This window comes from Oncorhynchus nerka, linkage group LG1 (genome assembly GCF_034236695.1).
Source record: "Oncorhynchus nerka isolate Pitt River linkage group LG1, Oner_Uvic_2.0, whole genome shotgun sequence".
In the NCBI taxonomy this organism is placed as follows: Eukaryota; Metazoa; Chordata; class Actinopteri; order Salmoniformes; family Salmonidae; genus Oncorhynchus; species Oncorhynchus nerka.
Genome location: NC_088396.1, coordinates 12240504 through 12266690, shown reverse-complemented (window position 1 = coordinate 12266690; position 26187 = coordinate 12240504). Strand labels below are relative to the sequence as shown.

General features: G+C 43.4%; 1 protein-coding gene across 4 annotated transcripts in view; it reads right to left on the bottom strand.

The window, feature by feature from the left end:
* Positions 1 to 26187, bottom strand: part of LOC115140652 (glycerol-3-phosphate dehydrogenase 2 (mitochondrial)) — a 43935-nt gene that overhangs the window by 4981 nt on the left and 12767 nt on the right. For 2 of the 4 annotated variants that reach the window (XM_029679017.2, XM_029679076.2), the window contains exons 7-16: positions 23669 to 23833; positions 22337 to 22481; positions 21193 to 21386; positions 17709 to 17843; positions 16916 to 17091; positions 15832 to 15963; positions 15010 to 15168; positions 10952 to 11064; positions 10555 to 10633; positions 7672 to 7770 (exon numbers count right to left, since the gene is read on the bottom strand). In XM_029679017.2, coding sequence (XP_029534877.1) covers positions 7672 to 7770; positions 10555 to 10633; positions 10952 to 11064; positions 15010 to 15168; positions 15832 to 15963; positions 16916 to 17091; positions 17709 to 17843; positions 21193 to 21386; positions 22337 to 22481; positions 23669 to 23833 — 1397 coding nt within the window. Of the gene's footprint in view, positions 1 to 7185; positions 7378 to 7671; positions 7771 to 10554; positions 10634 to 10951; positions 11065 to 15009; positions 15169 to 15831; positions 15964 to 16915; positions 17092 to 17708; positions 17844 to 21192; positions 21387 to 22336; positions 22482 to 23668; positions 23834 to 26187 lie in introns of those variants that run through there. The other 2 variants (XM_029679156.2, XM_065004526.1) reach the window with 2 other exon arrangements.

Here is a 26187-nt window from a genome sequence, read left to right as displayed (position 1 = left end):
AGTAAACTGCCTGCTACTCAGGCCCAGAAGCTAGGATATGCATATTATGGTAGATTTGGATAGAAAACACTCTGAAGTTTCTAAAACTGTTTCAATAATGTCTGTGAGTATAACAGAACTGATTTGGCAGGCTAAACCCCGAGCACAATCCATCCAGGGAAAAGTGTTTTCCATTAGTTTTCTATGGTAATCCCTTTTTAATATAAATATGCTTGCAGTTCCTATGTCTTCCACTAGATGTCAACAGTCCTTAGAAATTGGTTGTTTTTCCTTTGAGAAATGAAGAAGTAGCCCTGTTCTTTCCATGTGTCACACTAAGGGACTCAAGTCTTTTGGAGCGTGCGACCTGGAACGCGCTCGACTTTGTTTCCGTCCGGTATTGAACACAGTATTTCCCATCTTACATTTTATTGATTATTTACGTTTTAGGATGCATAAGTTTGGATTAGGAACGTTGTTTGAAATGTTTGGACCAAGTTTACAGGTAATTTACTAAATACTTTGTAGGCATGTTGGGCGAGTTGGAACCGGTTTATTTCTGAATCAAACGTGCCAAATAAATGGACATTTTGGGGATATAATGAAGGAATTTATCGACCAAAAGGACCATTTGGGATGTTTATGGGACATTTTGGAGTGCCAACAGAAGAAGATCATCAAAGGTAAGGCATGAATTATATCGTTATTTCTCATTTTTGTGTAGCACCTGTTTGGTTGAAACCTGATTTTCATGTGTTTGTATGCGGGGTGCTGTCCTCAGATAATTGCACTGTCTGCTTTCGCTGTAAAGCCTTTTTGAAATCTGACACTGTGGCTGGATTAACAAGAAGTTAAGCTGTATTTTGATGTATAACACTTGTATGTTTAATGAATTCTTATTATGAGTATTTCTGTTTTTGATTTTGGGGCACTGCAATTTCACTGGATGTTGTCAAATCAATCCCATTAACGGGATCCGAGCGGGAATGGGGGTGAAGGGATCCCTAAGAGGTTTTAAGGACAACAAAGTCAAGGTATTGGAGTGGCCATCACAAAGCCCTGACCTCAATCCTATAGAAAAGTTGTGGGCAGAACTGAAAAAGCATGTGCGAGCAAGGAGGCCTACAAACCTGACTCAGTTACACCAGCTCTATCAGGAGGAATGGGACAAAATTCACCCAACTTATTGTGGGAAGCTTTTGGAAGGCTACCCAAAACGTTTGACCCAAGTTAACTTCTTATGGCTGGGGAGCAGTATTGAGTAGCTTGGATGAATAAGGTGCCCAGAGTAAACTGCCTGCTACTCAGGCCCAGAAACTAAGGTATGCATATTATAGGTAGATTTGGAAAGAAAGCACTCTGAAGTTTCTAAAACTGTTTGAATGGTGTCTGTGAGTATAACAAATCTCATATGGCAGGCAAAAACATGAGAAAAAAATCCAACCAGGAAGTGGGAAATCTGAGGATTGTAGGTTTTCAAGTCTTTGCCTATCCAAGATAGTGTAAATCTGGTCTGATTGCACTTCCTAAGGCTTCCACTAGATGTCCACAGTCTTTAGAACTTAGTTTCAGGCTTCTACTGTGAAGGGGGAGCGAATAAGAGTTGTTTGACTAAGGGGTCTGGCAGAATGCCATGAGCGAAGTCATGCGCATGGCCGTGCGAGCGAGCTGCGTTCCCTTTCATTTCTAAAGACAAAGCAATTGTCTGGTTGGAACATTATTGAAGATTTATGAAAAAAACATCCTAAAAATTGATTCTATACATCGTTTGACATGTTTCTACGAACTGTAATGGAATTGTTTTTACTTTTCGTCTGGACCTAGTGCTCGCGCCTTGTGAATTTAGATTTGTGAACTAAACGCGCGAACAAAAGGGAGGTATTTGGACATAAATTATGGACTTTATCAACGCTTTTTTGAAATCTGACACAGCGGTTGCATTAAGGAGAAGTATATCTTTAATTCCATGCATAACACTTGTATTTTCATCAAAATGTATGATGATTATTTCTGTAAATTGATGTGGCTCTCTGCAAAATCACCGGATGTTTTGGAAGCAAAACATTACTGAACATAACGCGCCAATGTAAACTGAGATTTTTGGATATAAATATGAACTTTATCGAACAAAACATACATGTATTGTGTAACATGAAGGCCTATGAGGGCCACCTTATGAAGATCATCAAAGGTTTGTGATTCATTTTCTCTCTATTTCTGCTTTTTGTGACTCCTCTCTTTGGCCGGAAAAATGGCTGTGTTTTTATGTGACTAGGCACTGACCTAACATAATCGCATGGTATGCTTTCGTCGTAAAGCCTTTTTGAAATCGGACACTGTGGTGTGATTAACAACAAGTGTATCTATAAAATGGTGTATAATACTTGTATGTTTGAGAAATTTTCATTATGAGATTTCTGTTGGCGCCCTGCACTTTCACTGGCTGTTGTCAAATCTATCCCGTTAATGAGATTTCAGCCGTAAGAAGTGAAACAATTTAAAGGCAATGCTACCAAATACTAATTGAGTGTATGTAAACTTCTGACCCACTGGGAATGCGATGAAATAAATAAAAGCTGAAATAAATCATTCTCTTAACTATTATTCTGACATTTCAAATTATTAAAATAAAGTGGTGATCCTATCTGACATAAGACAGGGAATTCTTACTAGGATTAAATGTCAGGAATGGTGAAAAACAGAGTTTAAATATTTGGCTAAGGTGTATATAAACTTCCGACTTCAACTGTATATCCCCCCCTCAAAATCCCCATATTACTCAGAGGAGACCTTCCCCACCCTGGAGGAAGAGATGTGCCATTTACAGGCCCAGGGAAATCTGTGGGGACACAAATGCACGCACAGGAACACTACCCGATCTAACGACCACACGAGGGGACAGCTTTATTACAGGCCATATTGTTTCGAACTGCCTTAATCTCCCCCATAGAAACAACAGTGACAGCACCATCAACAAAAACGGAAGGGATCTGTTGCAGCTCTGTAGAAGCCTGTGTCTGTACTTTGTCAATGGTAGGTTACGGGGGGACTCTTTGGGGAGATTCACCTATAGTCGTGACATGGAAACAACCACACATTCACAGCCCAGTACGCTATACACCATCAGAAATTCAGACAGATGGGCCCAAAACAGCACAGAAGAATACCAGAAAGCAACCTGTAAACAAAATATCAAAACACCCTTAGATAACTTTCTGGATACCACATTACCTCACAGTAAAGAAGGCATCAATCTAACAGTAAAAAACATCAACTATATATTCAGGCAAACAGCAAAAGAAGCACAACTGAAATTGATTTTTTTAAAACTAAACAAAAAAGACCACAGATGACAACTGGTTTGATGCAGATTGTACAATTATACAGAAAAAACTTAGAACACTATCCAACCAAAAGCACAGAGACCCAAATAATGGTGAATTACACCTTCATTACTGTGAGACTTTAAAACTCTATAAATGTACACTCAGAACCAAAAAAGCACAGTACAACAGCGAGCGGCTGACAGTAATTGAGGAGTCCATAAACACAAACAACTTCTGGCAAAATTGGGAAAAACTTTTTTTTTATAGGAATAATAGGAATTAGCGATACAAAATGGTGATGTATGGACAACCCATTTTAAAACACTCTACAACACCGTTCAAATTGACACAAACGCAGAGCAATGCCAAAATCATGAGAAGTTGAATGGATTAGAAAAAGCTATAAAGGACAATAAAAATCCATTGGACTCCCCAATTACTAAAAAAGCATGCAGACCTGATGGCATCCTAAATGAGATGCTCAAAGTCCCTAGTGCAAAGTTTCAATTGGCTATATTAAAACTGTTTCATTTGTAGAGTGTAGGTTATTTCCCTGACATCTGGAATCAAGGACTCATAACCCCAATCTTTAAGAACGGAGACAAATTTGACCCTAACAATTACTGAGGCATTTGTTTGAGGAACGTTTTCTGTGGTATTATAAATGTAAGAGTTCTAAACTTCATCAATAAGCACAATGTCTTGAGTAAAAGCCAAATTGGATTTATACCAAAACATTGCACGACCGATCATATTTACACCCTACACACCCTGATAGATAAACATGTCCACCAAAATATACTCTTGCTTTATCCACTTCCAAAAAAGCATTTGATTCTATTTGGCATAAAGGACTGTTCTACAATGTTATTGAAAGTGGTGTAGGAATTAAATCAATGTATACTGGCAATACGTGTAGCTTTAAAATTGGCAAGAAAAGAACAGAATTCTTTAACCAGGGGCAGGGCCTTCGCCAGGGTTGCAATCTGAGCCCAACACTCTTCAAAATGTACATCAACAAATTAGCCACTATTCTAGAAAAATAGTCAGCCCCTGGTGTTAGTCTCCACAATTCAGGCGTTAAATGCCTACTCTTCGCAGATGACCTATGCCTGCTGTCACCCACAGCACATGGCCAACAGCAGAGCCTGGACCTGCTAGAGCAGTACTGGGCCCTTGCAGTAAACCCCAAAAATACTAAAATAATGATTTTCCAGAGAAGATCCAGATCTCAGGGAATTAGACTAAGTTCTCAATTGGTACAAAATATAGAATACTGCACACACTACAATCACTTAAAAATACTTAAAAATAAGCTCAACTGGACACCTTAATGATGCAGTGAATGAACCGAGAGAGAAAGCATGCAGTGTCACGCCCTGACCTTAGAGAGCTTTTTATGTCTCTATTTTGGTTTGGTCAAGGGTGTGATTTAGGTGGGCATTCTATGTTCTATTTTCTATGTTTTTGTATTTCTTTGTTTTGGCCGGGTATGGTTCTCAATCAGGGACAGCTGTCATTCGTTGTCTCTGATTGGGAATCATACTTAGGCAGTATTTTCCCCTTTTGTCAGTGTGGGTAGTTGACTTGGTTAGTGGCACTATAGCCCTCTTAAGCTTCACAGTCATTTTGTATTGTTTTGTTGGCGACATTAGAAATAAAGTAATGTACGCTCACAAAGCTGAGCTTTGGTCCTCTTATTCCTTCCAGGAAGACGGCCGTGACACGCAGGGCATTCTACACCATTAAAAAAGTACATTGAAATACCTATTAAAATTTGGCTAAAACTATTTGAAATGTATCATTATACCAATTGCACTTTATGCCAGTGAAATGTGGGGTTCACTTGCAAAATAAGTCACCAAATGGGACAAACACCTCATTGAAACCCCGCATACAGAGTTCTGTAAGATTCTCCTACATGTCCAGAGGAACACTACAAACAATGCATGCAGGGCAGAATTAGGCCAATATCCACTAATAATAAAAACTCAAAAAAGAGCAATTAAGTTTTGGAAACTTCTAAAATACAGTGACCCCTCTCATATCATTACCAAGCCCTGCAATGCCAAGAGCTGAACAAAGAAAAGAGTCCCCTCATCCAGCTGGTCCTGGGGCTGAGTTCACAAACCTGTTCTACTAACACTCTGAAGCCTCAGGACCAAGAACATCCAATCAATCAGAATAAAACTAATTACAACACAATCAAAATAAAACTACATTGCTTATTGGGAAGCACAAGCACAAAGCAAAATGCAGTGCTATCTGGCCCTAAATTGAAAGTACACCGTGGTTAACTATTTGACCATGGTTATTGATCAAAACCTTAGAAAAACCATGACAAAGTACAGGCTCAGTGAGCACAGCCTTGCCATTGAGAAGGGTAGACACGGGAAAACCTATCTCCCTGTAGAGGAAAGGCTGTGCAACCACTGCATCAAAGCAGAATCTGAGACAGAGCTGCATTTCCTGACAAAATGTTTAAAAAAATATAAAACAATTAGAGTGTCATTTCCCCAAATTTGAAACCCTTATTCAAGGTTTCAAAGACCTCTCTAATGAGAGTAGGCTACCCGTCCTGTTGGGGGAGAACGCAGAGAGCTGTGGGTTGGCAGCGCACTACATTGCTGCCTGCCATAAGATGAGGGACAGTGTCTGACCGACCAATCAACCTGCACATGTTCTCTACTGTATGCTTATTGTTATTGTTCAATGTATGGTTAATTTGACCCTTGGTTATTGTTGTTACTGTTGTCCCGTTGACAATTTTGATTCTCATCATCTTAATATTGTAAATATCCAAAGTAAGCTTGGGCAATATGTACATTGTTACGTCATGCCAATAAAGCAAATTGAATTGAATTGAGAAAGAGAGTGAGTAAGAGAGAGAGGGGGGGGGGGGATGCTGGCTCAATCATTATCATGCTAGAACATGTTCAGCTCACCGGCCATCCTGGTTGTAAGTCTGCTCATGCCTTATGTGAGGAAGACCATGCCTACCCATAATACCACCATAACCAGAACCTCCTGCTTCAGCCACTGGACTCCACTCCAAGACCACCAGAAAACCAGGAAATAAATGGTTCTGCCACTCAAAAAGTACACTAATGAAGATTATACCAGGTTTTTGGAGCCACTAAATTTGGTCCAGGGGCTGTATGTATAAAATGTCACAGAGTAAGAGTGCTGATCAGGATCAGGTTCCACCTGTCCATTTGATCTTATTCATTGTGAAACTGATCCTAGATCAGCACTCTGAGATGCCCAAGTCTAAGAGTACTAAGTGGATAGGTAGGCTGTCTCCTTCTGAGGAGTTATATATATTTTTCTTTGATTCCATGCACACAGCATATTCCTAACTAAATTAACGTCCAAAAGACATTGATGAAATTCATCCGTAATATAACAGCTCAGCGTAAAGATCTCCATTCCTCTCTCCTAATTAGTTGGATTTCAGCAGAGTGCATATGCTCTTAAGACGCCACAAAATGTTCACACGTCTGACACGTGAAACAAAGGGCTCAGACAGGTCACTCCACCTCAACCTCAAATGAAATCCCCCTTAAACGCCGAGCGAAGTCAATGTAATGTATAGAGAACATGCAAATGCTTCCCTCTCTGATTTGAGACAAACCCATTTTCTAAGCACATTAGACATGGGCCTGTATTCATTAAGCGTCCAAGAGTAGGAGTGCTGATCTAGGGTCAGTTTTGACTTTAAATCACAATAAATAAGATGACATGGACAGTGGGAAGTTGGTCCTAGACTAGCACTTCTATTTCGAGACACCTTGTGAATACGGACCATTGTTTTTAAGAGCAGGGTGATCAGAAGTGACCCTAGTGGCAGAGGAAGACTGACCATGTTTAGGAATGGCAGAGGAGCCGGATCCCCCATAAACCAGGCCTCCACGGCACGTCTCTTATCTCTTGAGGGATAATTACCATTCCCTTTGCCTTGATCTTGTTTGTTTAACTTGACACGGCGAAGAAAGGGCTGACATTGACCAGAATCCCCTGCATTAATGTGTCTCGTGTTCTGCATTCATCATTGTCACCGAGCAGGAGGAGCCTGGCAGTGTCAAGAGAAGAGAGAGGGAGGGAGCACATCCATGTGTGTGCGCGTGTGCTTCACACTCTCTCTAACAGACACACATGCATGCACTTGCACATGTAAGCATGCACACACACATCTATTCAAACCATGAACTATTATAAGCTCTAGAAAACCCCAAAAATATTGTTTTTTTTTAGAGTGGAAAGAAAATGTAATACACACAACAACAACAAAAATGGAGGTGGGATTTAAAATATTTTTGACACAAAAATAACCAGACAATAACCAGACAAAATTAATATACTCTACCTGCAAGAATTCATTAAATTCCACTTGTCCATTTTTATTGAGGTCGACTTCATTCAGAATTTCATGGAGGGTGTCTGCATCTATATAGACATTGATACTCTGAAACAAAGGAAACATAGTTTAGAACAGTCACTGGTGCAGGTACTGAGTCCGCATCTCAAACACTAGAACTATGAACCACATGGGTTGCCGTCCCAAATGGCACCCTATACCCTGTATACTTCACTACTTTTGACCAGGGACCCATAGAGCTCTGGTCAAAAGTAGTGCACTATATAGGGAATAGGGTGCCACTTGGGACGCATACATGGTCTCATCAAGTCCCTTCAGCTACAGTAATATCCAGAGCGACACCTATCCAGTATATTCATATCGTCTCTGAGATGAGGCTTCTTATGAATATGTCACCCCGGTATTTGCTCCCTAGCAATGAAACACATTTCATTTCGATTGTGTTGACAGAAACTCCCACACATCCCCCACCGCCAACCCACAGCTCAATTAGTAGAGAGAGAGAGTGGTCTCTTGCAGAGGCCTGTCGCTAGCTGAATCTTTGTGTACAGCTAATCCATACACTTTCAATGGAATGGATGTGAATAGGTTGGGATTAATGACAGGCGCCTACCTTATATACTCCCTATAGTTATACCCCAGTGGGTTTCAAACCAAACACTACTGTTTTCCACTACACGTCATTCTAACAGCAGGAGCTGCTGCTACTGCTACTGCTGCTGCTACTACTACTGCTGCTGATGATACTACCTCTACTACTACTACTGCTGCTACTACTACTACTACTACTACTACTACTGCTGATGATACTACCTCTACTACTACTACTGCTGCTACTACTACTACTACTACTACTACTACTACTACTGCTACTGCTGCTGCTACTACTACTGCTACTGCTACTACTACTACTACTACTACTACTACTACTGCTGATGATACTACCTCTACTACTACTACTGCTGCTACTACTACTACTGCTGCTGATGATACTACCTCTACTACTACTACTGCTGCTACTACTACTACAATTACTGCTGCTACTACTACTACTACTGCTGCTGATGATACTACCTCTACTACTACTACTACTACTGCTGATGATACTACCTCTACTACTACTACTGCTGCTACTACTACTGCTGCTGCTACTACTACTGCTGCTGATGATACTACCTCTACTACTACTACTGCTGCTGATGATACTACCTCTACTACTACTACTGCTGCTACTACTACTACTACTACTACTGCTGCTACTACTACTACAATTTGCTGCTACTGCTACTACTACTGCTGCCACTGCTACTACTACTACTACTGCTGCTACTACTACTACACTGCTACTACTACTACTACTACTACTGCTGCTACTACTACTACAATTACTGCTGCTACTACTACTACTACTACTACTGCTGCTACTACTACTACAATTACTGCTGCTACTGCTACTACTACTACTACTGCTGCTACTACTACTGCTGCTGCTACTACTACTGCTGCTGATGATACTACCTCTACTACTACTACTGCTGCTACTACTACTACTACTACTACTGCTGCTACTACTACTACAATTACTGCTGCTACTACTACTACTACTGCTGCTACTGCTACTACTACTACTACTGCTGCTACTACTACTACAATTACTGCTGCTACTACTACTACTACTACTACTGCTGCTACTACTACTACAATTACTGCTGCTACTACTACTACTACTACTACTGCTGCTACTACTACTACAATTACTGCTGCTACTGCTACTACTACTACTACTGCTGCTACTACTACTACTACTACTACTGCTGCTACTACTACTACAATTACTGCTGCTACTACTACTACTACGACTAGTGCCACTGCTACTGCTACTACTACTACTTCTACTACTACTACTTCTACTACTGCCACTGCTACTACTGCCACTGCTACTACTACTACTACTACTACTACTTCTAGTACTACTGCCACTGCTACTACTACTGCTACTGCTGCTACTACTACTACTATTACAGCTACTACTGCTGCTACTACTACTACTGCTGCTACTGCTTCTACTACTGCTACTACTACTGCTACTACTACTGCTGCTACCTCTCCTGCTACTACTACTACTGCTACTACTGCTGCTACTACAACTACTACTACTACTACTACTACAGCTGCTACTACTTAACTGTTACAACTACTACTACTGCTACTACTACTACTGCTACTACTACTGCTACTACTTCTACTACTACTACTGCTGCTGATACTACTACTTAACCGCTGCTACTACTACTGCTGCAACTACTACTACTGCTACTACTACTACTACTACTGCTACTACTACCACCACCACAATGGCTATCAACATCTGAATATTCACTTGTGGACATCTCCGTGTGGCAAATGACATGTTTAACAAAATGAAATGAAATTCTCACCATTATACTATATAAATACACCGCTATAACGTTTTGATTGGATATCTAATTAAGTTGTTTTGGATCCAAAGAGTGTGATAAGGTTAAGAGCACATGAAAAACACCTACATGTTAAATGGCCTGAATTATACTTCAAACATCATTTGACAATGCTATGTCAACTCATACTTATAATTAGCCCAACAGCTCCTCATGCTCATGATCAGTTGGAGGGAGCGCTGCTGTCGTGTGACTGAGCAACGGAGTGTCATGGTTACTGAACTAAAAAAGGACCATCGGAGCAACGCTGTGTTGTGGAGCACCGTGGTTATATTAAAGCAGAGAAATCTGATACTCCTTCTACAGGCCTGACAAATGCACACTAATTGCACACACACACTCCAGCGGAGAGGACAAAGGGAAACGCAATATGAGACTGAGCATCATTCGTTACCTCTAATACCCGCTGAACATCCACGGTGGTGATGAAGCCCTTATTTTCTTTGTCAAACTTGTGGAACCTTTTCATATACCTGTTGACAGAAGAAAGGAAGTGGTGGGTGGCTGTTGGGTCGGTGCCAGGCTAGCCCTCTGAGACAGACAGGGGAGGAGAGGAGAGGGGAGGAGAAGGGCACAGTAGTGTGAAGTATGTCTGTGTCTTTTTCAAATATATGTAAAAGCTTTATTTAGACAGATTGGAAGTTACAAAGGGGATACAAACGGGATAGTTGGAAGGGTCGACTCCGGGCTTGAACCCCGGTCTCCGGTGGGAAGTCACATTTGTGTTGGGAGCAGCACCAACACTCCGCGATGGTGAACACTCCGCGATGGCACCAGCCTGTCTGCCTTACCTGCCCACCTCAGCAGGAGTGAGGGTGATCTCGGAGGTGTCGGTCAGCTGCTCTGAGCGAGCCTTGTAGCCCATCTCATAATACAGGAACTGTTTGGCTGCAGATAGCTCCTCCTACAGGAATACACATAACAGAAAGGTGAAGGCCCTGGCTGAGTCCTCAGAGCATGCGCAGACCAGCTGGATAGTGTGTTTACGGACATATTCAATCAATCCCTATCCCAGTCTGCTGTCCCCACATGCTTCAAGATGGCCACCATTGTTCCTGTACCCAAGAAAGCCAAGGTAACTGAACTAAATGACTGTCGCCCCGTCGCTCACTTCTGTCATCATGAAGTGCTTTGAGAGGCTAGTCAGCTGATCATATCACCTCCACCCTACCTGTCACCCTAGACCCACTTTAACTTGCTTACCGCCCCAATAGGTCCACAGACGATGCAATCGCCATCACACTGCACACTGCCCTATCCCATCTGGACAAGAGGAATACCTATGTAAGAATGCTGTTGACTACAGCTCTGCATTCGACACCAAAGTACCCTCCAAACTCATCATTAAGCTTGAGTCCCTGGGTCTTGACGCTGTCCTGTGCAACTGGGTCCTGGACTTCCTGACGGGCCACCCCCAGGTGGTGAAGGTAGGAAACAACATCTCCACAAGGGTTCGTTCTCAGTCCCCTCCTATAATCCCTGTTCACCCACGACTGCATGGCCATGCACGCCTCCAACTCGATCATCAAGTTTGCAGATGACACAACAGTGGTAGGCTTGATTACCAACAACGACGAGACAGCCTACAGGGAGGAGGTGAGGGCCCTTGGAGTGTGGTGTCAGAAAAATGACCTCTTACTCAATGTCAGCAAACTAAAATGGATGATCAGGAAACAGCAAAGGGAGCACCTCCCTATCCACATCGACGGGACAGCAGTGGAGAAGGTGGAAAGTTTTAAGTTCCTCAGTGTACATATCACAGACAAACTGAAATGGTCCACGCACACAGACAGTGTGGTAAAGAAGGCACAACAGCGCCTCTTCAACCTCAGGAGGTTGAAAAAATGTGTCTTGTCACCGAAAACCCTCACTAACTTTTACAGATACACAATCGAGAGCATACTGTCGGGCTACATCACCGCCTGGTACGGCAACTGCAGGAAGGCAAAAAAAAAAGAAAAAAAAAGGCAAAAAATATCATCAAGGACAATAACCACCCGAGACACTGCCTGTTCACCCCGCTTCCATCCAGAAGGCGAGGTCAGTACAGGTGCATCAAAGCTGGGACAGAGAGATTGAAAAAACAGCTTCTATCTCAAGGCCATCAGATTGTTAAACAGCCATCACTAGCACAGAGAGGAGGCTGCCTACATACAGACTTGATATCATTGGCCACTTTTTTTAAATGGAACACTAGTCACTTTACTTATCTCATATGTATATACTGTATATGTATACTGTATATGGTCCTGCCGTACATACCTACACGTACGCTACGGTCACAAGACACAGGCCTCCTTACTGTCCCTAGAATTTCTAAGCAAACAGCTGGAGGCAGGGCTTTCTCATATAGAGCTCCATTTTTATGGAATGGTCTGCCTACCCATGTGAGAGATGCAGACTCGGTCACAACCTTTAAGTCTATTGAAGACTCATCTCTTCAGTAGGTCCTATGATTGAGTGTAGTCTGGCCCAGGAGTGTGAAGGTGAACGGAAAGGCACTGGAGCAACGAACCGCCCTTGCTGTCTCTGCCTGGCCGGTTCCCCTCTCGCCACTGGGATTCTCTGCCTCTAACCCTATTACAGGGGCTGAGTCACTGGCTTACTGGTGCTCTTCAATGCCGTCCCTAAGGGGGGTTGTGTCACTTGAGTGGGTTGAGTCACTGACGTGATTTTCCTGTCGGGGTTGGTGCTCCCCCTTGTGATGTGCCGTGGCAGAGATCTTTGTGGGCTATACTCGGCCTTGTCTCAGGATGGAAAGTTGCTGTGCTTGGCAAAGTGGGTGGGTTATATCCTGCCTGTTTGCCCTGTCCGGGGGTATCGTGTCTCCCGACCCTCCCTGTCTCAGCCTCCAGTATTTATGCTGCAGTAGTTTACGTGTTGGGGGGCTAGGGTCAGTCTGTTATATCTGGAGTATTTCTCCTGTCTTATCCGGTGTCCTGTGTGAATTTAAATATGCTCTCTCTAATTCTCTCTCTCTTTCGTTCTCTCTTTCTCTTCTTTCTTTCTTTCTTTCTCTTCTTTCTTTCTTTCTTTCTTTCTTTCTCTCGGAGGACCTGAGAGCACTAGGACCATACCTCAGGACTACCTGGCCTGATGACTCCTTGCTGTCCCCAGTCCACCTGGCCGTGCTGCTGCTCCAGTTTCAACTGTTCTGCCTGCGGCTATGGAACCCTGACCTGTTCACCGGACGTGCTACCTGTCCCAGACCTGCTGTTTTCAACTCTCTAGGAGACAGCAGGAGCGGTAGAGACGCTCTGAATGATCGGCTATGAAAAGCCAATTGACATTTACTCCTGAGGTGCTAACCTGTTGCACCCTCTACAAACACTGTGATTATTATTATCGGACCCTGCTGGTAATTTATGAACATTTGAACATCTTGGCCATGTTCTGTTATAATCTCCACCCGGCACAGCCAGAAGAAGACTGGCCACCCCTCATAGTCTGGATTCTCTATAGGTTTCTTCCTAGGTTCTGGCCTTTCTAGGGAGTTTTTCCTAGCCACCGTGCTTCTACAACTGCATTGCTTGCTGTTTGGGGTTTTAGGCTGGGCTTCTGTACAGCACTTTGAGATATCAGCTGATGTAAGAAGGGCTTTATAAATACATTTTATTTTATTTTATTTGTATACTATACTATCTATTCTGTAATATCCATTGCATTTTAGCCGCTCTGTCACTGCTCATCCATATATTTTATATTTATATATTCTTATCCCAGTCCTTTACTAGATTGTGGGTATTAGGTTTTGTTGTGGAATTGTTAGATATTACCTGTTACATACTGCTGCACTGTCGGATCTAGAAGCAGAAGCATTTCACTACACTCGCAATAACATCTGCTCACCATGTGTATGTGACCAATACGATTTGATTTGAAGGCCTATTAGAATACCAGACGTTCATCACAGCAGCACTAGCACTACTTCCATTAGCACACATTGATCACATAGCAGACACTCAGACACCCACATACAAACAGGTGGCCTGCAATCTACCACGAATGCTGTAGGTTAGTGGCTTTCTAAATACCTTCTCAACCTAAAAACGGTAAAAACAGGGGTCAGTTATCCATAGTGGTGAATTAATACGTTCACATTCAACACCGGTTTGCTTTGAATGTGACTTGTCATGGATTAGTAAAGGTGCTCTAAGGATTGCAGGCAAGAATCACTCCATAACTGGACTAAAGTTCAATGTAGAAGGAGAATTAGAGGAAGGGTGAGGCCCCATCTGTATTCATGAGAATCAAACTGTATCAAAGCTCTAGTTAGGCATTTCTCTATTAATAGTCCAATACAAACAAAACCTAGACTGGAATAGAAATATCAAAACAATACCTATTTAGGGGATACCCAAGCAGTAATTGGCTTTTGTTAGCTGCGTATGATTACAGTGTGAATGTAGCAACAGCATAAAGCAAACCTCCATAATTAACCTATGGTAATGACCAAAGCCAATATATGGCTCTTAATAAAGACCAAACGTATCCCAAGTTAATGTGAGGTCGATCAAAATGCACGTGCGGGGATATCCGAGCGGGAAAATCAGTGACGGGATGGGAGAGAGATGCTGGGAATGGTGCCAGTCAATAGGAATTGTCTTACATATCGATTGTATACTGGACAAATGGGTTAAGGAAAGATGCGGCGGTTTGAATGCAGTGGTTTTGTCTGTGAAATAGGGTTGCAAAATTCCATAAACTTTCCCAAAATGTCTATGGGATTCCTGGAATCAGAAGGAAATTAGAAGGAAATCCTACAACCTGGATTTCTGGAAAACCTGGGAATTTTCTGGAAAGTTTCTGGAAGTTTGCAACCCTACTGTGAGAGAGTGGTGCAGCTCACCCTCTTCCTCTGCTCACTCCACGTCAGCTGCTTTCCCATGATGTCTACGATGCGTGGAAGGGCCTCCTCGGCCGCCTGCACGTTCAGGAAGCCCAGCCGCGTGCGCCTGGCGATCACATCAATGGCCGTGCACGCATACTCTTTAATGGCATACTGGACCTGGAAACAATATAATGCTTAGTCTACATTTTATGCACCTCTGGTCATTCACCTATTCACTCTTCTTTTAGCTCTGTTGATTAGGAGTTAAAGAGATCCTCCGGTACTTTTGTATTATTTTTAGCAAGTAGTTCTGAAAGTAGCACTCGCTAGCCAAAAGTGGTCCCTGAAAATTGCGTACTGTGTCACATACTGTATGTGCAGATATGTGCACTGATCTCTCGCTCTCTCTCTGCTGTGTCCACTGAGCCGTTGGGCCCACCCAGCAAACTCATTGGATAACGCTGGGCAGGCCTCTTGCTAGCAGTCATTCAAATGCGAGGGGCTGAAGCTCATTTTCTAGAACTCTAATTGCTAGGGGACTGACCCCGGTGAGGGGAAATGTAGGGAAAATAGCGAGGCACAGATTCAAGAAAACATTTGCTTTCAAACTAGGGATTTTGTGGCTAATTGAGGTAAAACAGTCCTTCTGCTCATAGATTATGCATGTATGAACTACACACTCACACACCTAGCCCAAAGTGGGATGTTAAAAAAATACGCCAAAGTACCAGAGCATGTCTTTAACTACAGTAACTTCCTATGTTTCCCAGAATTCCCGGTTGGGAATTTTGGGGAAAGTGACTGGAATTTTGCAGCCCTGGATATAATGTACATACAAACCTCACTCTCAATGTAGGGGAATTCAGATACGAGGCGTTTGCCGACAATGGGCCATCGTTTTCCGGTGACATGGGCCATTTTGGCGACCTCGTAAGCCCTCCCTCCATAGGAAGAGGCCAGATGTTGGGCCACCTGGACACCACACACATTTGCAATCCAGTTAAAATCCAAACAGAATGGGCCAATGTTCCCTGGCAAATCCATTGCACTTAAACAGCACCTTTTGATATGAGATCAATACGATGTATTAACAGTCGAGTCACTCATGGTGGAGATGGCTGCAGAGGAGACAGCATGCTTTGACTGTGATACATTATGTGCCAGAACTAAACAAAGAAGAAGTTATTTCAATTCAACCGGTTTGGTTACTTTTTTTCCACTAAAGGTCACGCGCTGTCAAAAATATCAGCACATTGACCTTTTTAAACATTCCGGCAACATCAGGATCATAGATTAGGCTTTCTTCCCTATTCCGCGCTAACGAAGGGTTAAATCTCATTCACACTAAGTCACAGGGGGCTGCAACTCTCTCGGCTTGTCATTTGCAGGTCATTGTACAGTTCATTTGAAGTCTAACATGGCGTGGACTGTCCTGTAGATGTGTCTGAGTGGTGCAGTGACAGAGAGAGTGCAAGCTGCACTGTTAATCCACTGTGCTAAAAGCACTGGTGTTCAATTCCCTCATTGGCCAAGATGAACACATGTGGCTCATCATTGGGATGTCAGGGTACTGATGGCACAATCTTCATTTGACAGCAGCTTCCGGGATTGTGTGGACTCATGTACCAAAGGAGCCATTCAATTCAGCTTTACAAATGGGCCTGACTATTCATTAGTATCCTCCTACAAATTGATGTCATACAATTATGGCAGACCATTACTTTAAAGTTGGCACCTCAATAAATCATTACAACTACCTAAAATGATTGGTAACTTTTTTCCAGAAACCCTATAGGTGGATGATTCCAGAACTTCTGTTTCTTCCTTCCTGATTTCGGGAATCTTCCAGCCAGGATTTCAGAAAAACCTGGGAATGTTGGGAAAGTTAACAGAATTTTGCAACTAGTAGTAATTTTGCAACCACCTCCACCTCCAGGCCATAGTCCTGTACCAGGCGGATGTACATGGTAGGAGTCCAGTCTTTAGCTCCCTCTAGCATCAGGCCCACTGTCTTACTGGGGCCAGCAGAAAGGTTATGGGCCTTGACTGCAGCATCCAGGGTATCCTCCGCCATGGAGCGATATGTTGTCCATTTCCCACCTAGACAAGGATTTAAAATGTGGTGTTATTATCACACTACTTGTAATAGACTTCATATGGTGTAATCACCACTACTTGTAATAGACTTGTGCTAATATGGTGTTATTACCACACTATATGTAATAAACTTGTGTTGATATGGTGTTATTACCACACGATCTGTAATAGACCTGTGCTAATATGGTGTTATCACCACACTATATGTAAGACCTGTGTTAATATGGTGTTATTACCACACTATATGTAATAGACTTGTGCTAATATGGTGTTATTACCACACTATCTGTAATAGACTTGTGCTAATATGGTGTTATTACCACACTATATGTAAGACCTGTGTTAATATGGTGTTATTACCACACTATATGTAATAGACTTGTGTTAATATGGTGTTATTACCACACTATCTGTAATAGACTTGTGTTAATATGGTGTTATTACCACACTATCTGTAATAGACTTGTGTTAATATGGTGTTATTACCACACTATCTGTAATAGACTTGTTAGTGCTGCAATTCAAGTATAGGCCTATATTATCTCACACAGAGTAAGTTACATGTACAGCATGATTAGCATTGATAAAATGCAGTGAAACATTTGACTGTACAGACTAACCAGCGATGGTGACCAGTCCGCTGTCACTGATGTGGACAATATGATTCCTGCAGATTGACTGAGTGTCCTTGGAGTTGGGGTTTGTGACCAGCGGACGAATACCACTCCAGGCTGCCAAGACATCTCCTCTCCTCACTGCACAGGACAAAGAGTCCAGACAGAGTGAGACCACACACGCACGCACGCACGCACACACACACACACACACACACACGTTAGGCTACACAAAGCAGGAGAAACACAAAGCTATGAGAGTGATGGACAGCTAGTGGAATCCTTGCACGCCTAAATAACACCTCCCTCCTCTACTGCTAGAAAATAAATGACTTCCAACTCATACGCCACAACAGCCGCTCTCTCTTCATATCGCGGTGACATATAAAGAATTAAATATTAATATGCTGTTGTGTATCGATTGAAAAAATAGCTGCCACTATAATGGGCTGGTTGATATTTCTGAATAAAACAATGACAAAGTCGTTATCAAAGGGCATTTTTTAAACATTTATGACAGCTGAGTAGCTATGGGGCTGAAGGCCTCACATGGGCAGTAAAAGGGGAGCACATAGAGACAAAGCTCATTTGTACGGCGGTGCAAAGTGAGAGCTATGCATGATAAACAACATCTCTGGTTGCAACCCAAATGGAATCCTGTTCCCTATTTAGTGCACTACTTTCGACCAGGTTCCATAGGGCTCTGGTCAAAACTAGTGCACAATATAGGGGAATAGGGAAACAGCCCGCTCGGTCTCCAACTCTGGCTGTATTCAACATAGGGGACCTGCTGGCTGCATTCAAGAGTTACCCGGCTCAGTCTGATTGACTTCAACTTTGTGGGTATACTTTCTAGTCCAGTATGGTGTCCATATTAGGACAGCCTCAGAAGTCTTGCTGAGATTGATTCATACCTAAAAACCATTCAACTCACACTGAAAACATATACATTTACCCTTCCTCAAAAAGTATGGCTGTGAACAAAGGACATATTCTTCCACGCAGAAATGTGGGTTGTCTGGGATGTGAAGGATACAATATGAAAAAGAGTGCCATTTTTGGATTATAAGAGACAATATGAGTTGAACTGACGGGCCCTTTGTTGGGATGACTCATTATCAGGGAATGGAGGCCGTGTGGAAACATTCCACCATGCCGAGAGAGGCTGCATTCCAAATAGAAACCTATTCCCTATATAGTGCACTACTTTTGACCAGAGCCCAATGGGCCCAAGTCCAAAGTAGAGCACTATATAGGGAATAGGGTGCCATTTGGGACATAACGGAGTCCAGTCCGTACTGCAGTAGAGGAACAAAGCAGGCCCAGTGCTTCAGCTGCAGCAACAGCAGGCCAGGGATGTGCTACTGGTACGGTCCTGTTACAGTCAGACCTGGGTTCAAAACTATTTTAAATCTTTTGAACACTATTAGCAATTGATTTAGCCTGCTTGGAGTGCCAGATGGGTGGTATTTGCAGTTTTATGACTATTCTATTGGTTCCATTGTGCCAGGCAAGCTCAATCGAGCCCAGCTAAAGTATTTGAAATGATTTCAAATAGTAATTGAACCCAGGTTTGGTTCCAGTAGGGATCTGGAACTGTCTGCTGGGTGTCACTCAGAGGTTGGTGTGACTGTGAGAAGCCATGGAGACCACTTCCTTACAGGAAGGACTGGAGGAAGGACTGAGGAGACACTGCCTGTCCACTCCAGGCCACTATGTCTCCTCTGAGGTGTCACCGCCACATAATGTGACAAATCCCCCCTGGAAAGATCCTCCTCTTCTCCTTTCCTCTGCCGTTCAGAATTACTGGAGACTCCACGTCTGGAGCCCCAGCACGTCCACAGGCAAGGACGGAGAGATGAGACGGAGGAGAAAAGTCCGCTCCCTCATGGCCTCCGGCTCCATCACTTCACACTTGTGTGGTTTTTTTGTTCTCAGGCCGTAGGGTCTTCTGCTCCGACTGTGACCACAGGACTTGGGGAGACAGGGTCTCGCCCAGACATACGCCACATGTCAGCCTGGCGGGCCGTCCAGAGCACAGAGCATGCTGGCTGCAGCATGGAGCTGCCCGGACGCTGGTCTGAGACCTGAGTCGCAGAGCCACCATGACACATTGTCCTCCTCCATACGCTCCATACAGACAGAGCTACTGTACTGTACAGGTGCCACCTCTCTACTGTCTCAAAGTCTTGGTAGAAGGAAAGCTGGCAGCTAATGAGTAGGAAATGTGCAAAAACCTTTTGGGGTAAATCTTATGCTGGATATAGATAGATGGAAAATAATGATGGAGAATGCAGTGCTTTGGCATTACTGTGCCATTAGATTGGCTGGCCAGGAGAGGATGTGGATGTAGACTAGAATCAAGCTAATCAATCAAATAATCTCGACAACCCCTTGTGCACTGAAAACAATTAGACCACTTCTCCAAAATCAATAGCACTGCATTCTGTTTAGACACCCAACGGTCCTTCATTTAATAAAGTCTCCCTGGGTTTTGATAAACCAGTCAATCGGCAAGGCCATCAGAGGCCCCAAATCGGAAAAACATATACAAAATACATAATAAGGGCTCCAGGAAGGTCTCATAAAAATCGCAAATCGAAAACAATATAATTTAATGTGGTATTGGTTATTTTTCACTTATTCATAACAAACCTCCCATGTGGAGGTATCGTGAGTAGAAAGCAGATAATCTATTTTGTCCTAAGTGTTTAGGGAAACAACAAGCAGCAGTGCATTATAGTCGAAGGAAACAAAACAACTATGGACGAAATGAAATAGGGCTTCACAAAGTTCCGATAAGAAATCCTCAGAGTGTTGTTGGTTGATGTCTCCTGTTTCTCGACTGCAGGTCCCCATACATAATTAAAGCAGGAATTTGTATCTGTCTGCACTCTGTGGCCGCCTGATGAATTCATATCTGGCGGAAGTCCTACACTGCCATCACATTAGCCCATTTATATTAGTCAGCTGCTTGCTCCATCAGCTATTTGTAAATCTAGAGAGGGGGGGGGGGGAATACTGTGAGATTGTCGGACGTGTATTTATTATCATAAATGTCTGTTATGAATGAGGTATGATTGTAACGTCATTATAGTGCCGTAAGTGTAAAAGTATAGCACACGAGTGATTCATGGCTTGTAAAGGAAATACCGTATGTGTTGACATTGCTACCTTTATAACTTTAGCATCATGGCCTTCCTGTCCATCACCCTATGGAAGATTGACTTGGGGGAAAAAATGCTGTATAGAATACAAGCATTTCACTGATATATCATTTTTACAAAACGATCCAGACTTCTGAAATGACTGGATATTCCAGTTATTATAAAGATGTAACTGGCTAATTGAGTTATTATATAGATAACGCATATTGCATTATCAAAAGTTTGGTAAAGAAATGTCAATTCATGATTATAGTAGAGATCTTCTACCCCTGCACTGTGAATCCCTCGGAGAAACCATAAGCAGGTCATCGCAGGTCAGTCACCTTCGACATCGGGGCTGAGGTAGTTGCGGACCTCCGTGAGGATGAAGTTGATGTCCTCCTCCATGGGGATGGGGTGCGGTGTGATCTCCGTGGGCGTGTCCGTGGTCCCGGCGATGGTCATCTTCTCCCAGGGCAGGAAGAAGATGACGCGTCCGTCGCTGGTGGCTGGGTCCAGGAGCCCCATGTTGTCTGGACTGAAGGTAGGGTGCAGGGGTGTGGTGGAGGGGGTGTGGTGGAAGTAGAGTGGGGGAAGCAAACAAGAAGACTGCATTAACCTTTGGTCTGCTGGGGGTCGTGAGCAGGCCGACTGGGGGACACCCCATAATCAGGCTCCTGTCAACGGTCTTTCCAGGAGATTAATTCTGCTGGTTTCAATTCCAGCTACGCCACTGCTCCTGTATAGTTCCAGCGACAGCATAGCACTCATATTGTCCTGTTTAAAACACATGCACATGCTACTGACTCAATTTAATACAGGAAACAGGGGAGGGGTAGAGCTGGCGGGAAAAAGGGCGGGGGGGGGCACCTTTTGTTGCCCTGCAAACACAAATAACATGCATCAACAAGAAAACCAGCACTCTTAGAAAAAAGGATTCCAAAATGGTTCTTCAGCTGTCCCCACAGGAGAACCCTTTTTGGTCCCAGGTAGAACTCTTTTGGGTTCCATGTAGAACCCTATGTGTAAAAGGCTTCTACCTGGAACCAAAAAGGGTTCTTCAAAGTGTTCTCTTATTGGGACTTTTAGGTTCTAGATATCACCTTTTTTCCTAAAAGTGTAGGCATTACAGGAAAGTCTGGTTGAGTAGGCCAACAGCTCTCTTCAAAAATCCATATTCATCTGGAGATAAACGGCATACAATGCCATCTGTTAGCTTGATTAAACTCATCTAAATGGCCTTTTCGACCTAACAGGGAGTGTGAAGAAACACAAAGAGACATGATTCCCCTGAACAGAACCCCTCAGCACCAAGCACTTGTTCTGAACCATCCATGCAAGAGCATCTTGTATCGTAAGAGTGCCTATGTTTTGTCCTGGCGGCTCAGCCGATGGTGCTAATGAATTGATCAGCCAGGCGCTAATGATGCAGTGATGCAAAGGGGGGGGGGGGGGGGGGACGTGACGGAAGGGGGCGTCGTTTGTTACCTGTAATAGCCCGGGATGACGATGTGCACCCCAGCACTGGGCTGACAGATGTTGGGGTTCTTCTGATCATCCATTTTCCGCAGTGCATCGGTAAAAGGTCCCGTGGCATTGATAACACATTTGGCTCTGACATCAAATTCCTGCCCTATGAAAGAAAACAGCATCAATCACCAGGGGCCATTCATCTGTACCCAGTGACAACCGGGATTATTAATTTATCAGCCAACACCCCTTCCGTAATAGAGTGGCTCGCGTGTGTCCATGGGAGACTTCAGAAGACTGTAATTAATAGGAACCAGACATACCTAATTTCCCTCTCGCCTCTTTGTGTCAAAGTGCAGCCCAAGAGGCAGTGTGCGAGGGAGTGCTTTTAATGCGCACAGGGAAATGTATGCATCCCAAATGGCATGCCATTCCCTATTTACTGCACTACTTTTGACCAGGGCCTATAGGGCGCTGATCAGAAGTAGTGCACCATGTAGGGATTAGGGTACCATTTGGGATGCAGCCCATGTTTGTTAATGTGCTGCCTGGTGTTGACGAGCCTTTACAATGGGGCCCATATCAAACGTAGCACGATGATACTAAATTATCTGTTTTGACAACGACTTAAAAGAACGGACTACCCTCCTAATTTAACTTGTGACACCATGTCATAACGAAAGTAGCGAAAAGCTAAACTGAGCGACATAGAAATGACATTTTGTACGAATATTCAAGCATATAGTTGTAACACCTGACACATTCACATCGTAGAGAGAAACAGGAATAAAGTCAACTGAATTAGCGAATAGTGATTCAAAGTACTCTTACAAGCGCTTTACTTGTGAGGCCTCTCTCTCACACCAAAGAAAGTGAGCCGTTTCTTCAACTGAATTAGCGAATAGTGATTCAAAGTACTCTTACAAGCGCTTTACTTGTGAGGCCTCTCTCTCACACCAAAGAAAGTGAGCCGTTTCTTCTTCAGAAAGAAAGAAAGCACACATATCTTCCAAAACATCAGGGGGCAGTCATGTGTTGAGACCCTCAAATCTTGGTTATGTTTTATTCCTCCAAAGCCACTGCTATGCGTGACATTTAAAAAGGTAAGTTAGGCCATTTGGAGTACGCTAATTCCATATTATATTGCTAGCAGATCGGAAGGAGCTCTCTACACCATAAAATGCTTATAAAATATTAAAGCCCCACATTAGATCTGCGATGACTATGTGCAAAATACCACTGATTAACAGGGCTACCTAACAGGCAGGCTCTGAGAGCTGACGCCCTGTGGTGAGTGCTAGGGGGCAGGGAGGAAGGGCGGAAGCAGCGGCTTTGTAGCTGTAGTTTCACCTGTGATCACGTCCCTGCAGCGCGCTCCACAGACCCTCTCTTTGCCCATCTGAGGATCTACCCTCTTCAGTAGGTGCACCACTTCAGTGTAATTGGCTATGGCAGCCCCATACCTGGCAGCAGTGAGGGCGATGGCGAGGTTCATTCGAGCGTCGTTGTGTTGTCCTGCAGCGGGGGGACAGGACCAGGGGAGAGGATGTGAGTCACCCCCAGCCTGTGACTGGTGGTATGGAAGTGTGTCGGAACCGATATGTCACATCTGTCCCTGTCACTTTGCATCAGTGGGATGGCTGCTCTGGCCACACAAGGAGCACACTTAAAGCCACAGTGGCCCTTTGGCCTGTGTGTGCTGTTCTTATGGAGCCCCCACCACCCTGCACTGGGCTGGGGGGCTCCACAAGAACAACAGCGGGCTGGGCTGGGCTCGGCAGGGCTGGTCAAAGTGTTAAACCTACCAAGTACGGAGAGTTGGGAATTGATTACCTGTTCTCTAATAACCCATGCTTATTTCTGTATACAGTACACACCACATGCATGAGTGTGCCGTCACTGCCTGCAAACATGAGGACACGAATTTAGTTACGTGGAACATGATCACTATAATATGTATACTTCATACACATTGTTCAGATTCAATACGCGGTCCAGTTAGGAAACACAGGGGACTAGGTCAAGTGAGGACAAAATCTACTTACAACCAATCAATAATACTGCTCCTTTTCAAAATGGGTGCAAAATGTGGGGAAATGATCATCGAAAATAATTCTTTGCAATGTCCCTGGTACATCAGCATCAGGAGTGGGATTCTGACAGTGACGGATCTACTTGTAAAGCAGAAGATCCCTCCGCAGAATCCTTTTAATGAAGAGAGGAATCTGGTATCAAGATTTATGGATTAATCCCTCGCTGGCTTGAGAATATACTCAGATCTATATTCAAGAGTCAGGAGGTCATAAGTTTTGTAATTTAAATGAAAGGGTCTAAAAGGTGACAAATGAACAAAGCCCGGTTTCATTAGGAAGGGATTCTTATGTACATCTTTGAAGATTTATCGCTGGAAAATCCTTTGGTTCAAAGTAGAGAAAAGAACAGAGATGATTAATCACTTTTAATGTTGGTGTCTTGGGCGACTTTCTTTCTATTTGTTATTGCCAGGCGAGGTTCAAGTCCTCATTGTTGGCCTTGAGGGGAAGAGAATGTTGTTACTTTGCAGGAATGTTCTTTTGTGCCTTGATTTATTTGCGGTTTGAACGACCAGAGGCTAGGTAACTGGTAGGCTCTGCTGGTTAATGCTACCGCATGCTCCGAGCCATTCCACCACTAAGAAAAATAAATTCATTAATTGGAAACAAAAAGTAAAACATGAGAAAACAACACATTTAAAGGCCACATTTTAGAATGAATTACATACAAGAGTATGCACCATGCCATGATGTATTAGGAGGACCATAGAATCCACTTCCTCATCTCTGTAGGCTGAATATGACCATTAGAGTGTATGGTTGGCTAACATGTGCTGTGCTGTGGGTGTACAGTCAGTGTGTCTGATCCTGGATGATTGTTGAGCCCCCTGCTGACCTCTAACCTCATGATCCACAACTCTCCACTGAGCCTAGCTCCGCTGCCAGTCACACATTCACATCGCCCAGATTACAGCTACATCCATCACAATGTTAAAATAATCCGATTACAGCTACACTTACCACCACAATGTTCAATGTGACTTAGTTCCAGGATTAGACAGATAACGTAACAAAGGATTATTACTATGCCATATTTATAATAATGGGATTATAATCTGATAACGCTAATAATGATAATACATAATACAAATAATCTGAACATTAAAGCGCAGGCCATCAATAATGAGCATAGGGAGGGAGCTGAGTGTCATGTCTCCCTAGAGGAGAGACAGTTGAGTGGGAGCCTCGGCCTCCTCCCCTACAGCCCCGTACCTCCTCCTCCACTATAATCCGCGCCTCCTGGAGGTACAAAACTCATTGGAGTGAGAGGAACTCCATGGCTGGACAAAATGCTGCAAAATGACAGGGACAATAATGACATCATGTCTCCCAGTCATGAGAGAGAGAGATGCTTGGCTGGGCTGACTTGTCCAATTAAATTGTTGCAGGTACAGCGGGGGACGCAGTTATTATCCCAGACGCTTCTGCGAATGACTCCTCTGGCTAAAGGAGAGGAGGGCAACGAAGGGAGGGGAGATAAACACACACAAAAAGTCTGTATTTCCTAAAAAATGCATGTGAAAATAATGAAGTGTAATAATTGTCATATATCACATTATTACAGCTATACTGTAATATTGCATAGGACATAGCAGCCTGGTGTTTAGAGCGTTGGGCCAGTAACCAAAAGGTTGCTGGATCGAATCCCCGAGCTGACAAGGTAAAAACGAAAAAAGGTCGTTCTGCCCCTGAACAAGGCAGTTAACCCACTGTTCCCCGGTAGGCCATCATTGTAAATAAGAATATGTTCTTAACTGATTTGCCTAGTTAAAAAAA